The sequence below is a fragment of the Oncorhynchus gorbuscha genome, linkage group LG08 (assembly GCF_021184085.1).
Source record: "Oncorhynchus gorbuscha isolate QuinsamMale2020 ecotype Even-year linkage group LG08, OgorEven_v1.0, whole genome shotgun sequence".
Taxonomy (NCBI): Eukaryota; Metazoa; Chordata; class Actinopteri; order Salmoniformes; family Salmonidae; genus Oncorhynchus; species Oncorhynchus gorbuscha.
The window spans coordinates 26,568,719-26,585,867 of record NC_060180.1 but is presented as its reverse complement, the minus strand read 5'-3'; the positions used below and the strand labels follow the sequence as shown (position 1 = coordinate 26,585,867).

General features: G+C 41.5%; 1 protein-coding gene across 2 annotated transcripts in view; it reads left to right on the top strand.

Moving 5' to 3' along the window:
* LOC124041415 (insulin-degrading enzyme) overlaps window positions 1-17,149 on the top strand; it is a 53,222-nt gene that overhangs the window by 11,785 nt on the left and 24,288 nt on the right. For both annotated transcript variants that reach the window (XM_046358961.1, XM_046358960.1), the window contains exons 6-12: window positions 3,839-3,951; window positions 4,095-4,257; window positions 4,858-4,950; window positions 6,255-6,346; window positions 6,778-6,858; window positions 7,269-7,372; window positions 11,868-11,970. In XM_046358961.1, the coding sequence (XP_046214917.1) occupies window positions 3,839-3,951; window positions 4,095-4,257; window positions 4,858-4,950; window positions 6,255-6,346; window positions 6,778-6,858; window positions 7,269-7,372; window positions 11,868-11,970 (749 nt within the window). The remainder of the gene's footprint in view (window positions 1-3,838; window positions 3,952-4,094; window positions 4,258-4,857; window positions 4,951-6,254; window positions 6,347-6,777; window positions 6,859-7,268; window positions 7,373-11,867; window positions 11,971-17,149) is intronic.

The window sequence follows — 17,149 nt, the reverse complement described above, 5'->3', positions numbered from 1 at the left end:
ATAATTTGAGTCAATTGGAAGTGTACCTGTGGATGTATTTTTTAAATTTATTTGACCCCCTTTTTCTCCCCAATTACGTGGTATCCAATTGTTAGTCGTTATTGTCTTGTCTCATCGCTACAACTCCTGTACGGGCTCAGGAGAGACTAAGGTCGAGAGCCATACGTCCTCCGAAACACAACCCAAGACCTCAGAAAAACAAATCTAGGCCTCCACAAGTCTGGTTCATCCTTGGGAGCAATTTCCTAACGCCTGAAAGTACCACCTTCATCTGTACAAACAATAGTACGCAAGTATAAACACCATGGGTGTCACGCCCTGACCGTAGTCATCTATGTTTTCTGTATTATTTTGGTCAGGTCGGTGTGACGAGGGTGGGTATATGTGTTTTTGTTCTGTCTAGGGTTTTTGTATGTTTTTTTTTCTATTCTAGGGGTTTATATGTCTATGGTTGCCAAGATTGGTTCTCAATCAGAGGCAGCTGTTTATCGTCGTCTCTGATTGGGGACCATATATCGGGAGCCATATTCATTGGGTATTTTGTGGGATATTGTCTGTGTAGTTGCCTGTGTCTAGACTTGGTTTATACAGCGTCACATTCGTTTTGTTATTTTGTAAGTTTGTTTAGTGTTTCTTCGTTTAATTAAAGAGTATGTATTCGTATCACGCTGCGCCTTGGTCTCCTCCTTACGTTGAACGTGACAGTGGGATCACACAGCAGTCATACCGCTCAGGAAGGAGACGCGTTCTGTCTCCTAGAGATGAACGTACTTTGGTGCGAAAAGTGTAAATCAATCCCAAGACAACAGCAAAGGACCTGGGGAAGATGCTGGAGGAAACGGGTACAAATGTATCTATATACACAGTAAAACGAGTCCTATATCGACATAATCTGAAAGGCCGCTCAGCAAGGAAGAAGCCACTGCTCCAAAACCGCCATTCGAAAAAGCCACACTGGTTTGCAACAGCACATGGGGATAAAGATCATACTTTTTGGAGAAATGTCCTCTGGTCTGATGAAACAAAAATAGAACTGTTTGGCCATAATGACCATCGTTATGTTTGGAGGAAAAAGGGGGAGGCTTGCTAGCCGAAGAACATCATCCCAACCGTGAAGCACTGGGGTGGAGCATTATGTTGTGGGGGTGCTTTGCTGCAGGAGGGACTAGTGCACTTCACAAAATAGATGGCATCATGAGGAAGGAAAATGATGTGGATATATTGAAGCAACATCTCAAGACATCAGTTTGGAAGTTAAAGCTTGGTCGCAAATGGGTCTTCCAAATAGACAATGACCCCAAGCATACTTCCAAAGTTGTGGCAAAACGGCTTAAGGACAACAAAGTCAAGGTCAATGGCCGTCACAAAGCCCTGACCTCAATCCTATAGAAAATTTGTGGGCAGAACTGAAAATGCGTGTGCGAGCAAGGAGGACTACAAACCTGACTCAGTTACACCAGCTCTGTCAGGAGGAATGGGCCAAAATTCACCCAACTTATTGTGGGAAGCTTGTGGAAGGCTACCTGTAACGTTTGACCCAAGCTAAACAATTTAAAGGCAATGCTACCAAATACTAATTTAGTGTATGTAATCTTCTGACCCATTGGGAATGTGACGAAATAATGAAAAGCTGAAATAAATCCTTCTCTTATTCTGACATTTCACATTCTTAAAATAAAGTGGTAATCCTATGTAGTGGTCGACCGATTATGATTTTTCAACGCCGATACCGATTATTGGAAGACCTAAAAAAAAGTCAATGCTGACTAATCGGCCAATTGTATTTTTTATTTATTTAAAAATGTACATTTATTTGTAATAATGACAATTACAACAATACTGAATGAACACTTTAACTTAGTATTATACATCAATAAAATCAATTTAGCCTCAAGTAAATAATGAAACATGTTCAATTTGGTTTAAATAATGCAAAAACAAAGTGTTGCGGTAGAAAGTAGAAGTGCAACTGTAGCTCAGTTGGTAGAGCATGGCGCTTGTAACGCCAGGGTCAGTGGGTTCGATCCCGGGAACATGAGAAATGTATGCACACATGACTGTGGTTCCTTTGGATAAAATGCGTTTTCAAATGGCATATATTATTATTATTATTATTATTATTATTATTATATTATATTATTATTATTATTATTATTATTATTATTATTATTATTATTATTATATTATTATTATTATTATATTATATTATTATTATATTATTATTATTATTATTATTATATTATTATTATATTATTATATTATTATTATTAAGTGCAATATATGCCATGTAAGAAAGCTAACGTTTTTAAGTTCCTTGCTCAGAACATGAGAACATATGAAAGCTGGTGGTTCCTTTTAACATGAGTTTTCAATATTCCCAGGTAAGAAGTTTTAGGTTGTAGGACTATTTCTCTCTCTACCGCTTTGTATTTCATATAACTTTGACTTTTGGATGTTCTTATAGGTACTTTAGTATTGCCAGTGTAACAGTATAGCTTCCGTCCCTCTCCTCGACCCTACCTGGGCTCGAACCAGGAACACATCTACAACAGCCACCCTCGAAGCAGCTAGCCATTTCACATCGGTTACACAAGCCTAATCTCGGGAGTAGATAGGCTTGAAGTCATAAACAGCGCAATGCTTGACGCACAATGAAGAGCTGCTGGCAAAACGCACGAAAGTGCTGTTTGAATGAATGTTTACACGCCTGCTTCTGCCCACCACCACTGCTCTATCAAATCATAGACTTAGTTATAACATGATAACACACAGAAATACAAGCCTTAGGTCATTAATATGGTCGAATCAGGAAACTATCATCTTGAAAACTCCCCCTTATTACTTCAGTGAAATACGGAACCGTTCCGTATTTTATCTAACAGGTGGCATCCATAAGTCTAAATATTCCTGTTACATTGGACAACCTTCAATGTTATGTCATAATTACGTTAAATTCTGGCACATTAGGCAGGCCAAACTGTTGCATATAGACAGACTCTGCGTGCAATGAACACAAGACAATTTCACCTGGTTAATATTGCCTGCTAACCTGGATTTCTTTTAGCTAAATATGCAGGTTTAAAAATATATACTTCTGTGTGTTGATTTTAAGAAAGGCATTGATGTTCATGGTTAGGTACACATTGGAGCAACGATACGCACCGCATCGATTATATGCAACGCAGGACACGCTAGATAAACTAGTAATATCATCAACCGTGTGTAGTTAACTAGTGATTATGATTGATTGTTTTTTATAAGATAAGTTTAATGCTAGCTAGCAACTTACCTTGGCTTACTGCATTCGCGTAACAGCCAGTCTCCTCGTGGAGTGCAATGAGCGGCAGGTGGTTAGAGCGTTGAACTAGTTAACTGTAGTGTTGTCAGCTCGGGGGATTCAATCTTGCAAGGTAAAAATATGTTGTTCTGCCCCTGAACAAGGCAGTTAACCTACCGTTCCTAGGCAGTCATTGAAAATAAGAATGTGTTCTTAACGGACTTGCCTAGTTAAATAAAGATGAAATAAAGGTGTAAAAAAAAAAATAATAATATCTGCCAAATCAGTGTCCAAAAATACAGATTTCCGATTGTTATGAAAACTTGAAATCGGCCCTAATTAATCGGCCATTCCGATTAATCAGTCAACCTGTAATTCTAACTGACCTAAGACAGGGAATTGTGAAAAACTGAGTTTAAATGTGTTTGGCTAAGGTGTATGTAAACTTCCGACTTCAATTGTATTTGAAGTGTTTTGTCATTTGAATTGTTTGAGTATGAATCCAGGAAGATTGAGTATCTTAATAAATTAAACTAATCTCGCCCTTTTTCTCATTCACAGAGTCATTAGATGAGCTCACCACCATGGTGGTCAAGCTGTTTGGCGAAGTGGAGAACAAGAATGTGCCTATCCCCGAGTTCCCCAACCACCCCTTCCAGGAGGAGCATCTCAAGGTGAGGTCCTTAGTTTCTCCCTCCAAGACACAAATAATTATATGGATACACAATCAAATACATCATCCCATGGAAAAGTATTGCTTCTGAGGTACTTTTTGTTTTCTCAATTCAAATATCTCATCCCTAATTTTCCTTCATAGCAATTCTACAAAGTGGTGCCTATCAAGGACATTAGGAACCTGTATGTGACGTTCCCTATCCCAGACCTGCAGAAGTACTACAAGTCCAACCCAGGCCACTATCTGGGCCACCTGATAGGCCATGAGGGCCCAGGGAGCCTGCTGTCTGAGCTCAAATCCAAAGGTAGGCCAGAGGGCTATGATTAAGAGAATCTCCGTTTTAATATTTAGGGCTTGATAGAATGGTAGAAACTCTTCTGCAAACTGAGTACTCAGTTCTGCCATCTCTGGTCTCTTGGACCTCCCACTACGGGAGGGTAGCTCCCGCTCAGCCCAGTCAAAGCTCTTCTCGGTCCTGGAACCCAATGTTGGAACCAGCTTCCTTCTGAAGCAAGGACAGAAGAGTCCCTTCCTATCTTCTGAAAATGGTTGAAACCTTACTTTTTCTTAAATAATCCCACAGCAACCCCCCCTTTTTGTGAACTATACTCCAACTTGATTTTTATTAGAACATGTGTACTTGTTCTGACTTGGCTGATAGGTACTATTTTTTTTGGGGGGGGGGGGTTGTACTTACTATGACAGATATGTGGTTGTTGCACTTAGAGATCTTAAGATGAATGCAGTAACTATTAAGTTGCTATGGATAAGACTCTTTGCTAAATGAATAAAATGTAGAAATATGTAAGTCTTAATTATTCAAGGGTTTATACTGGCCGTACATGCTGTAGAAGTGTTTGTATTTGAATTGATCATGAGAGCTTTGCCCTTTATTCTTGTGCAGGCTGGGTAAACACGCTGGTCGGAGGCCAGAAAGAGGGAGCTAAAGGCTTCATGTTCTTCATCATCAATGTGGACCTGACAGAGGAGGGACTCTGTAAGCATTAGGATCTCAGGGATTGTGTTTTGTTCATGTGTTTGTGCCCACACCCTGATGTCATAAAGCTGTCTGTGTGTGGCATATAGTGCATTCGGAAAGTATTCAGATCTCTTGACCTTTTCCACATTTTGCTACATTACAGCCTTATTCTGAAATGGATTAAATAAATGAATCTACACACAATACCCCATAATGACAAAGCGAAAACAGGTTTTTAGACATTTATGCAAACCTTATTTACATATGTATTCAGACCCTTTGCTATGAGACTCGAAATTGAGCTCAGGTGCATCCTTTTCTATTGATCATCTTTGAGATGTTTCTACAATTTGATTGGAGTCCACCTGTGGTAAATTTGATTTATTGGACATGATTTGGAAAGGCACACGCCTGTCCCACAGGTCCCACAGTTGACAGTGCATATCAGAGCAGAAGAGATGAGATTGAAGGAATTGTCGGTAGAGATCTGAGATGACAGGATTGTCGAGGCACAACTGTGTTCCCAAGAACACAGTTTGGAACCACCAAGACGCTTCCTAGAGCTGGCTGCTTGGCCAAACTGAGCAGTCGGGGGAGAAGGGTCTTGGTCATCATCTCTACGGTGAAGCATGGTGGTGGCAACATCAGGTTGTGGGAATGTTTTTCAGCGGCAGGTACTGGGAGACTAGTCAGGATCGAGGGAAAGCTGAACGGAGGAAAGTACGGAGATCCTCAAAGAAAACCTGCCCCTGATCACTCAGGACCTCAGACTGGGGCAAAGTTTCAACTTCCAACAGGACAATGACCCTATGCACAGAGCCAAGACAGCGCAGGAGTGGCTTCAGAACAAGTCTCAATGTCCTCGAGTGGCTCAGCCGGTGCCTGGACTTGAACCCGATAGAACATTTCTGAAGAGACCTGAAAATAGCTGTGCAACAACATTCCTGTCCAACCTGACAGAGCTTGAGAGTATCTGCAGAGAAGAATGGGAGAAACTCCCCAAATACAAGTATGTTGCGTCATACCCACGAAGACTCGGCTGTAATCACTGCCAAAGGCGCTTCAACAAAGTACTGAGTAAAGGGTCTGAATACTTATGTGATATTTCATTTGTTTATTTTTTAGACATTTGCTAAAATTTCTAAACCTGTTTTTGCTTTGTCATTATGGGGTATTGTGTGTAGATTGAGGGAATTTTTTTGTATATTTTAGAAAAATTAATGTAACAATATGGGAAAGGTCGAGGGGTCGAGGGGTCTGAATACTTTCCGAATGCACTGTATGTCCAACCTTGTGCGCTGAAGTGTAATTTATTTCTGTAGTGCACGTGGATGACATCATCTTCCACATGTTCCAGTACATCCAGAAGCTGCGCATGAAGGGGCCTCAGGAGTGGGTCTTCCAGGAGTGCAAGGTAAGTACAGCACCGAAGTACCACTCACTTTGAGTTTCTGAGCTCTGGCTAGTTTCAGAGTGGCAGGTAGCGTAGGGGTTAAGAGCTTTGTGCCATAACCTTAATTGCTCCTGTAAGTCACTCTGGATAAGAGCATCTGCTAAAATGACTAACATCTTCTCACTGTTTTAGGATTGAGGGTTGTGCTGTCAGAAAACAATCAGTCAACTATTTATGCATAGTCCTTTTCACAAAACCAAAATTAAGTCAGGACCAAGACTGAGAAACAGACTAAAATCGTCTTTGTGGTGGCCTCATAGTTAAACCTCTGGTGTATTTAACAGTACACATGGATTACATCTGAATTGTTTCATTGTGTTGCTCAATTCTCTGTTGTATGTAATATGCTTTATTTTCATGTGATTGACATGTGACTTGTCTCTCCACCGCAGGACCTAAACACAGTGGCCTTCAGGTTCAAGGACAAGGAGCGGCCCCGTGGCTACACCTCCAAAGTGTCTGGATTACTGCACGTAGGTGGTGCTCTCTCCATTTCTTAAGGTCATCTCCACGGTGATGCACTGCAGCTCCGTGGCTCTTTTTGATGATGATGTCATCAGACTGCCTTGTCTACCAGCCTCTTATTTTGTGGGTAAAGACTCAGCAGACTCAGCCCCAGTCTAAATTAAACTGACATTCCTGCTAAAGTCAAAATATTACTGTTAGCAAGGCAGTCATAGAGGGTAGGATGTCCAGTGTATTTTGGTCTGTTGATTTTCTTTACCTGTGTGTGCGTATCTTTTGAATTTTTGTGAACTAAGCAGAGCACCAGTTCTTTATTACTGTGTTCCAGTGAACCGTGTTCCCCTGCAAGTGATACAGTAAAATGCATCCCCCATTGTTAGCACCTAAACCTGTTTTTCTTTTGTCCTTTGTTTTGCAGTACTACCCTCTGGAGGAGATCCTAGCAGCAGAGTACCTACTGGAGGACTTCAGGCCAGACCTGATAGAGATGGTGCTGGACAAGCTGAGGCCAGAATACGTCAGGTTAGTTCGGCTTGTTTTATTCTGTTTTCACATTAGTCTTTCCAGCATGGTTTCAGCGACTGTGGCGAATGCATTATCAAACCAGCGCAGTCCAGATTGGTTCAGCTCAGTTAGTTTGGCTCAGCTCGGTCAGTTTTGCTCAGTAGTGTTGCAAGGATACCAGCGCTCCACTCAACTAAGAGTACACGCCTATGACACTTCTGTTTTGAAGTGCATTTTGATAAACATATTTGTAATGTCCTATATAATTTTTTTACCTTTTAATTATTTAACCTGGCAGGTCAGTTAAGAAGAAATTCTTATTTACAATGATGGCCTACACCGGCCAAACCCGGATTACGCTGGGCCAATTGTGCGCCGCCCTATGGGCCGGCTGTGATTCAGCCTGAAATCGAACCATGGGGTTTATAGTGACACCTATAGCAATGAGATGCAGTGCCTTAGGGTCTCCCGAGTGGCACAGCAGTCCATCTCCACTATATATGCAAAAGTATGTGGACAACCCTTCAAATGATTGGATTAGGCAATTTCAGCCACACCCGTTGCTGACAGGTATATAAAATTGAGCACACAGCCATTCAATCTCCATAGGCTAATCTGGGTTTGGTTACATTTACATGCCGAATGCACAGTGCCAACAGTGAAGTTTGGTAGAGGAGGTATAATGGTCATGGGCTGTTTTTCATGGTTCGGTCTAGGCCCCTTAGTTCCTGTTAAGGGAAATCTTAATCGTACAGCATACAATGAGATTCTAGACCAGGGGTCCACAAACTTTTTCCTGTGAGGGCCACATAACTTTTCCCTTCTCTGATGGGGGGCCGGTGTCAGTTTGTAACAGAAAAAGTGTGACGATCGTAGGGGAGCTTAATAAATTTATTGTTTTCCAGAAAGCCACACATAACCAAATAACCCTTTCCAGGTTCTTTACAGAAAAAAAGTCAGGAAACAAATAATAACACTATTAATGAAATAAATAATAACTAAATAACCCTCTCTGAGTTCTTCACAGATAAAACAGGAAATAAATAATAACTAAATAACTCTCTCTGGGTTCTTCATAGAAAAAAAAGCCATGGAACATTAACTTTCTGTCGTGCCATGCACAATCTTAACAGATAAAAGTTCAGCTCAGTTGTCAGAGCAGAATCTCTCTGACACATATGAGCAGTCTCTTAAAGTTCTTGTGTTCCTTCCTTATAATCGTTTTGTGGGTTCCAGTAGGCTTGTAGACACCGCTGTTTGCAGCTCTCTCTCATCAACTTCCCTGTGAAAACCACAAAAGAAGCAGGTTGAGAAACTGAACTAAGTGATACAGCACCTACACAGCACAATACATTTCACTACCAGTATGGTTGTAAAGATGGATTTTATCCCAGTAGATTTTATTATGATTATATTTGTTTATGCTCAGAATGACTCATTCAAGTCAGAAAAGTGAGCTTACCTATGTATGTTCATCAGTGTGAACTGTGGGCCTGCATCTGGCTGGTGAGAAGTTGAATATCAGGTTCCATTCTAGTTACAGCCAGTCTCAAGCACTGATGCAAATGTTCATCTGTCAATCTTGATCTCATCGGGGTTTTCAGCAGTTTCATGCGAGAAAAGGTTTTCTCGCAGATATACGTGCTGCCAAAAACTGTGGACATTTTCATTGCGTGTTTTTTGATGTTTGGATATGTGTCGTTTGGGAGGGCGGCATAGAAGTCAATGAGACTGTTGGGCTTGAATGCGTCTTTCAGAACATCACAGTTCTGTAACTCAGCCAACTCAAACTGATATGAAGGCTGGGCTTCATCAATGTCGGCAACAAAGGGGTTCTGAAAAAGATGGATTTCTTTTGCATGAACATGTAGTTCACTGAATCGCACACCGAACTCCGCCTTCAGCATTTCCAGTGCTTCCACGCACTTTTCAGCTGGGAACGGGACCGCTGGGTTCTCTGTCAACAGGTTTTGGGTAGCAGGAAGATGGACGAAGTTGCGCTTTTCACTTGTTCCAAAAGCAGCGCTAATTTCACCTCAAATGCTTTTATGTGTGAATACATGTCGCAAATGAGTTTCCCCTCGCCTTGTAGCTGCAAGTTAAGGCTGTTAAGTATTTCTGTCACGTCTGTTAAAATTGCGAGGTGCCATTTCCATTCTGGGTCGATCAGCTCTGGGACCGTTTTGTCTTTTAAATGAAGAAATGCATTAATTTCGTGTAGCAGCTCGTAAAAACGCCTCAAAACTCTGCCCTGGCTCAGCCATCGGACCTCTGTGTAGTACAGCACATCTCCGTGCGTAGACTCCAGTTCAGACAGGAATTCTTGGAACTGCCTGTGTTTAAGTCCCTTTGCTCTGATGAAGTTTATGCACGACACCACAACCTTCATTACAGAATCCCACGTCAACACTTTGCAGCACAGTGCTTGCTGGTGAATTAGGCAGTGGACTCGTAGCGGGGCGGTGAGACCCCTTTTTCCAACTCCCGGTTCATGCGTCCTATTAGACCGCGAGTTTCGCCCACCATGCTAGGAGCCCCGTCAGTCGTGATGCTAGCTAGCTTTGACCAGTCCAGGTCCAACTTCTCCATGGTTTGGTACACTTTGTCAAAAATATCCTCTCCCGTTGTAGTCCCTTTGAGACTTTGGAGGGCTGCCAGCTCCTCGCATATCTCAAAGTTTGCGCTAACTCCACGAATAAAAATGAGCAGTTGCGCTGTGTCTTGCACGTCCGTGCTCTCATCCAGTGCTAATGAAAAAAAGTCAAATTCTTTCGTCTTCTGCTGCAGCTGGGCATATACATTACTCCCGATTTCTTCAACGCGTCTGGTGATTGTACTCGCCGACAGACTTACGGCATTAAATGCATCTTTCTTCTCGGGACACACCTCCTCCGCGACAGCATCCATACATTTCTTAACAAACTCTCCGTCAGTGAAAGGCTTACCGCTTCTTGCTATCAGTTTAGCAACCCGAAAGCTGGCCCGAACGGATGCCTGGTTCAGCTGAGCTTGGCGTACAAATGTATTCTGCTGAGATAGTAGTCCACTTTTTAGCTTTGAGAGTTTGTCTGCTCGTATTTGGCCTTGCAAGCTATCGTACTTGTCTTTGTGACGGGATTCATAGTGTCGGCGAAGATTGTATTCTTTGAATACCGCCACCGTCTCTTGACAGATGAGACAAACAGCCTTTTCTTTGCACTGAACAAAAAAATAATCGTTTGTCCACTGCAGGTGGACCCTGCATTCTGAATCAATTTTTCTCTTACCTAACCTTTTCGCCATTATTCCGTTCTCTCTTTGACAGGGCCGGGCCTAGGATTTTTTTTCTGGAGGCCAAATAGGAAAAGAATTCGATAGCGTCTCTGGTATTGTTCAGAGGGCCGGGCCAAATGTGCTGACGGGCCGTATCCGGCCCGCGGGCCGTAGTTTGGTGACCACTGTTCTAGACGATTCTTTGCTTCCAACTTTGTGGCAACAGTTTGGGGAAGGCCCTTTCCTGTTTCAGCATTACAATGCCCTCGTGCACATAGCGAGGTCCATACAGAAATGGTTTGTCGATCAGTATGGAAGAACTTGACTGGCCTGCACAGAGCCCCGACCTCGACCCCATCGAACACCTTTGGGATGAATTGGAACGCCTACTACGAGTCAGGCCTAATTGCCCAAAATCAGTGCCCAACCTCACTAGTGCTCATGTGGCTGAATGGAAGTCCCCACAGAAATGGTCCAACATTGCATTCGGAAAGTATTCAGACCACTTGACTTTTTCCACATTTTGTTACGGTACAGCCTTATTTTTAAAAAGTGTCTCAATCTACACACAATACCCCATAATGACAAAGGAAAAATGTATTTAAAAAAAGATCTCTACTCAGCCCACTCCCAGACAGTCTAAGCTAAATTCTTGCTTGAGAAATTGCTCTTTGCTAAGATTTTTATTTATTTTTGACCATTGTTAAATCAAAATCACAGTAAGGTACTTAATTGTTACCCTGTAATGATTTAATATTGAGAATGAAATCGCTGCATTGGACTTTTAACATTCACTTAAACCTCGCACTGTTTAATTAAGAGAACTTCAAGAAACTGTTGAACCTGAATCAATAGGGAGCTCAATAATAATATATTAATAATAATAATATATATGCCATTTAGCAGACGCTTTTATCCAAAGCGACTTACAGTCATGTGTGCATACATTCTACGTATGGGTGGTCCTGGGGATCGAACCCACTACCCTGGCGTTACAATCGCCATGCTCTAGCAACTGAGCTACAGAACCCACAGTATTACTACCACTACAGTCACTACTACTCTACTTCAGTCACTACTATTGGCATCCTACAAATAGAACACTGCTATGGAAGGCACTCGAGCTGATGTCATAAGGGCGAAACAAATCTTCCGTAGGCAGCTCAGGGAAAATGGAGTATGTCTGACTCTAAAACGATCTGACAAGGGGGTTTATAAATGCTAATAATGAGACCTGTTTCTGTCCGTCCTCTCACTGCAGAGTCGCAGTTGTCTCAAAGTCGTTTGAAGGGCAGACAGACAAGACTGAGGAATGGTATGGGACCCACTACAAACAGGAGCCCATCTCTGAGGAAGTCATCAAGGTGAGACTGAAATGCGTTCAAACTCGACAGATTTTCCATATTCTCATCACACTATGGGTGAATCTCAGAAATATTTGACTCCTCACGTCCTCTCCTTGCCTTATCCTCAAAACATATTGTAGAAGATTGGATTTTATTCTTCTGACATTTTCATTCAATGCATTTTCAGTAAGAGGAGCGGAAACAAGGACACAAGGAATAGAGGGCCGATTTGAGATTCACCCTGATCTGACTGGGTGTCTTTTTAAATCGTCAATTGGCAATGCTTAAATTGGCACTCTGCAATTACTACACCAATTTTTTTATTAATAATATACAGTACCAGTCAAAAGATTGGACATATCTACTCATTTAAGGATTTTTCTTTATTTTTACTCTTTTCTACATTGTAGAACTATGAAATAACATATGGAATCATGTAGTAATCAAAATATATTTTAGGTTCTTCAAAATAGCCTTGATGACAGCTTTGCACACTCTTGGCATTCTCAACTAGCTTCATGAGGAATTATTTTCCAACAGTCTTGAAGGAGTTCCCACATATGCTGAGCACTTGTTGGCTGCTTTTCCTTCACTCTGCGGTCCGACTCATCCCAAAACATCTCAATTGGGTTGAGTAAGGCTGATTGTGAAGGCCAGGTCATCTGATGCAGCACTCATCACTCCTTCTTGGTCAAATAGCCCTTACACAGCCTGGAGGTGTGTTGGGTCATTGAACTGTTGAAAAAACAAATGATAGTCCCACTAAGTGCAAACCACATGGGATGGTGTGTCGCTGCAGAATGCTGTGGTAGCCATGCTGGTTAAGTGTCACCAGCAAAGCACCATCACACCACCACCTCCGTGCTTCACGGTGGGAACCACACATGCGGAGATCATCCGTTCACTTACTCTGCGTCTCAAAGACACGGCGGTTGGAACCAAAAATTACACTTTTGGACTCATCAGACACATGGACAGATTTCCACCAGTCTAATGTCCATTGCTTGTGTTTCTTGGCCCAAACAAGTCTCTTCTTATTGGTGGGTTTTAGTAGTGGTTCATCTGCAGCAATTCAACCATGAAGGCCTGATTCACGCAGTCTCCTCTGAACAGTTGATGTTGAAATTTGTCTGTTACTTGATACTGTGAAGCATTTATTTGGGCTGCAATCTGAGGCTGGTAACTCTAATGAACTTATCCTCTGCAGTAGAGGGAACTCTTGCTCTTCCTTTCCAGTGGCGGTCCTCATGATAGCCAGTTTCATCATACAGCTTGATGGTTTTTGCAACTGCACTTGAAGCAACTTTCAAAGTTATTGATATTTTCCAGATTGACTGACTTTCATGTCTTAAAGTAATGATGGACTGTGGTTTCTTTTTGCTTTTTTGAGCTGTTCTTGCAATAATATGGACTTGGGCTTTTAGCCCTATTTGATATCTTCAGAATACCACCCCTACCTTGTCACAACACAACTGATTGGCTCAAACGCATTAAGGAAATAAATTGTTAATTGAAATGAATTTCAGGTGACTACCTCATAAAGCTGGTTGAGAGAATGCCAAGAGTGTGTCCAAACTTTTGACTGCTACTGTATACCCACTGATTCTTGATGAACATCTTATAAATGCCTTGTGAGCTTAATTCAACTTGTGTTCCCCTTCAGAAACCAACAAATAAGCCTGTTTTACTCCATTGTTTGTAAACAATGTAATTGTGAATGCACTCTGTATAGTTTTGAGGCTATGTTGATATTATGGATTGTCAGTCCTTGCATCCATAGCTCTGTATAAATTTGAGTGGTTACATTTTTCCAGCCACATACCGAAACAATTGGCGTTGTCTGCTTCTTTGTTGTTTGAACGGCAGATTCTCCAGGAATAGTCAGTCTATCCAATTGCTGTCACACATTCCCTAAATGATCTAAGGTTTATCATACCATTACCCACAAGCCATTTATTTTATTAGTAAGGCACTGATGATCCGCTGTCAACACCCCAGTAGTGAATGATGTGTAAAGCCACAGGTTGCTCAATAATGTGCAGACTTTTTTTCTATTCAGTGTAGAATCGGGGTTCAAATGTGTGACGGTTTAGCAATAGTGAAGTTTTGATAGTAATTTTGCAGTAAGACTGACACTAGCAATGTGAATGTTCTCAATTCACCTTTCTGAAATAAAGCCTTGGGCCACTAACTCGACAGAGCTTATGATGTTAAAAAAGCTTTTGTGGAAGGCTTTAATAGGTCCTGGGCACTCTGGAGCGGGTTTTCATTATGATCTCTCTGTACTTTGCTCTTCATCTTTCCGGCGCCGACAGAGATGGCCGCCTCGCTTCGCGTTTCTAGGAAACGATGCAGTTTTTTTTTTTATGTGGGTTTTTTCTTACATTGGTACCCCAGGTCATCTTAGGTTTCATTACATACAGTCGAGAAGAACTACTGAATATAAGAGCAGCGTCAACTCACCATCAGTACGACCAAGAATATGACTTTCGCGAAGCGGATCCTGTGTTCTGCCTTTCACCCAGGACAACGGAATGGATACCAGCCGGCGACCCCAAAAAGCGACTTCGTAAAAGAGGGAAAAGAAGCGGTCTTCTGGTCAGACTCCGGAGACGGGCACATCGCTCACCACTCCCTAGCATACTTCTCGCCAATGTCCAGTCTCTTGACAACAAGGTTGATGAAATCCGAGCAAGGGTAGCATTCCAGAGGGACATCAGAGACTGTAACGTTCTTTGCTTCACGGAAACATGGCTCACTCGAGAGTATCGGAGTTGGTGCAGCCAGCTGGTTTCTCCACGCATCGTGCCGGCAGAAACAAACATCATTCTGGTAAGGAGAGGGGCAGGGGGACATATGCGTTATGGTTAACGAGACGTGGTGTGGTCACACTAACTTTATTTGACTCTTTGCAAACTGGAATCCACATATCCTGAGGCTGCATTCATTGTAGCTGGGGATTTTAACATGGCTAATCTGAAAACAAGACTCCCTAAATTATATCAGCATATCGATTGCGCAACCAGGGCTGGCAAAATCTTGGATCATTGCTATTCTAACTTCCGCGATGCATATAAGGCCCTCCCCCGCTCTCCTTTCGGAAAAGCTGAACACGACTCCATTTTGTTGCTCCCTGCCTACAGACAGAAGCTAAAACAAGAAGCTCTGTTCAATGCTGGTCCGACCAATCTGATTCCACGCTCCAAGACTGCTTCCATCACATGGACTGGGATATGTTTCGTATTGCGTCAAACAACAACATTGACGAATACGCTGATTCGGTGAGCGAGTTCGTGTGTTGAACGTGTGTTGAAGATGTCGTTCCCATAGCAACGATTAAAACATTCCCAAACCAGAAACCGTGGATTGATGGCAGCATTTTAGTGAAACTGAAAGTGCGAACCACTGCTTTTAATCAGGGCAAGGTGACCAGAAACATGACCGAATACAAACAGTGTAGCTATTCCCTCCGCAAGGCAATCAAACAAGCTAAGCGTCAGTATAGAGACAAAGTAGAGTCGCAATTCAATGGCTCAGACACGAGGTATGTGGCAGGGTCTACAGTCAATCACGGATTACAAAAAGAAAACCAGCCCAGTCACGGACCAGGATGTCTTGCTCCCAGGCAGACTAAATAAGGCTGTAACGTAACAAAATGTGAAAAATGTCAAAGGGTCTGAATACGTTCTGAGGGCACTGTATCTACAGCCAACAACAGTCTGTGTATGTTTTAATAAAATAAAATAAAAAATAATAATCTGGATTTCTTTTTTTAAAGAATCAGCCTTGTTATTGAGATTTCCATGCCTTTTCAGGATCAAAAAAGGGCTTATGTGGTGGTTATGGCAGGGGTTGTGGCAATGGATGTGGTCGTCCCTTCGGCACGGCTGAATTTTAAAGGCCCCCATCTTGACATTGTGGACACATTTTTGCGTTTTTCAGCTAATTTCCTTTAATTCTACAGTTTGCCATTGAGCTGAGATTTTGCATTTTCAAAGCTAATTTCCTGAATTTTTCCCATGGCTAATGCAGTGCTCGTTTGCTCAAACATAATGACAAAATCAATACTGATAAATTCCAAAACAATGAATTTTCAATTCTCCATGACTGTCTTATCTTTTATTTTGGTGATTGTTATTTCTCAAAGATTATATTATAAAACAAATATAAAGGCCCATTGTCTCTTCTACATACTTTATATCTGGTTTTAGCCATAAAGTTTACACTGATTGTTTTTCCATCCTTGAATATATATATATATATAACATTTTATTTTTGTATATATTTTTTTACACTTTGGACATGGGTGACCCGGAAAGAATTTCAATGGCAGAAAAATCCCCGCTTTTATACCGCCCTTGTACCGTATCACGGTAGACTGCATTAATTGCATAGCACACAGAGGGGTGCTATTTTTTTATACCCCTAAAAGCCCAATGTGTGTCTTACCAAAATACTAACAAAGTACTAGAGAATTCCTAAAGCGGATTCTAGCTAAATGCTGAAGACCGCAAGCGAACAAGCTAATAATAAAGACAAGACAATCCAGCTCATTTTAAGTTAGTTATACAAGTATCTCAGAAGGCTACTCAGTTTGCTGCACATACAAAACAAATATTACATTTTGAGTATTAGACATGCACAAAACAAATTCTGATTCAGGACAGATAATATTCTCTGCTGTTCAAATCTATTGATCTTGATATCTAGCCAACCAAATGCACAGCTGTAGAGTATGTAGCACATTTTAGAACAGGGATAATGAACTAGATTCAGCCTCGGGATGATTTTATCTAATGTCTAAAATGTCCATGTATTACATTTTTTTGCTTAACATTTAGTAGTGAATTATATAACTTGATCACCTCATGTATGCTGTACAACAGTGAATCATGAAAGTTGCTCCATTTGTGCTCTTTGTAAACAAAACATGTGACTGGGTCAATCCAATGTTTCAGCAAGCTTTATTAATCCATTTTGAATTCAATCACTTTTTGAATGCACCCCTTTTGATTTGAACAAAACCTTCAATACATTTTTTTTCTCCCATTGTAGAGGTTCTCAGAAAGTGACTTCTTGGACCAGAATGCCAAACTATTCAAGATATAAAATGTATAAAAGATTCTCAAAGTTGACCTGTATTTTGCACACCATACCATGACACATCCATGTCTTCATCACTGGTGAAGTTAAACAG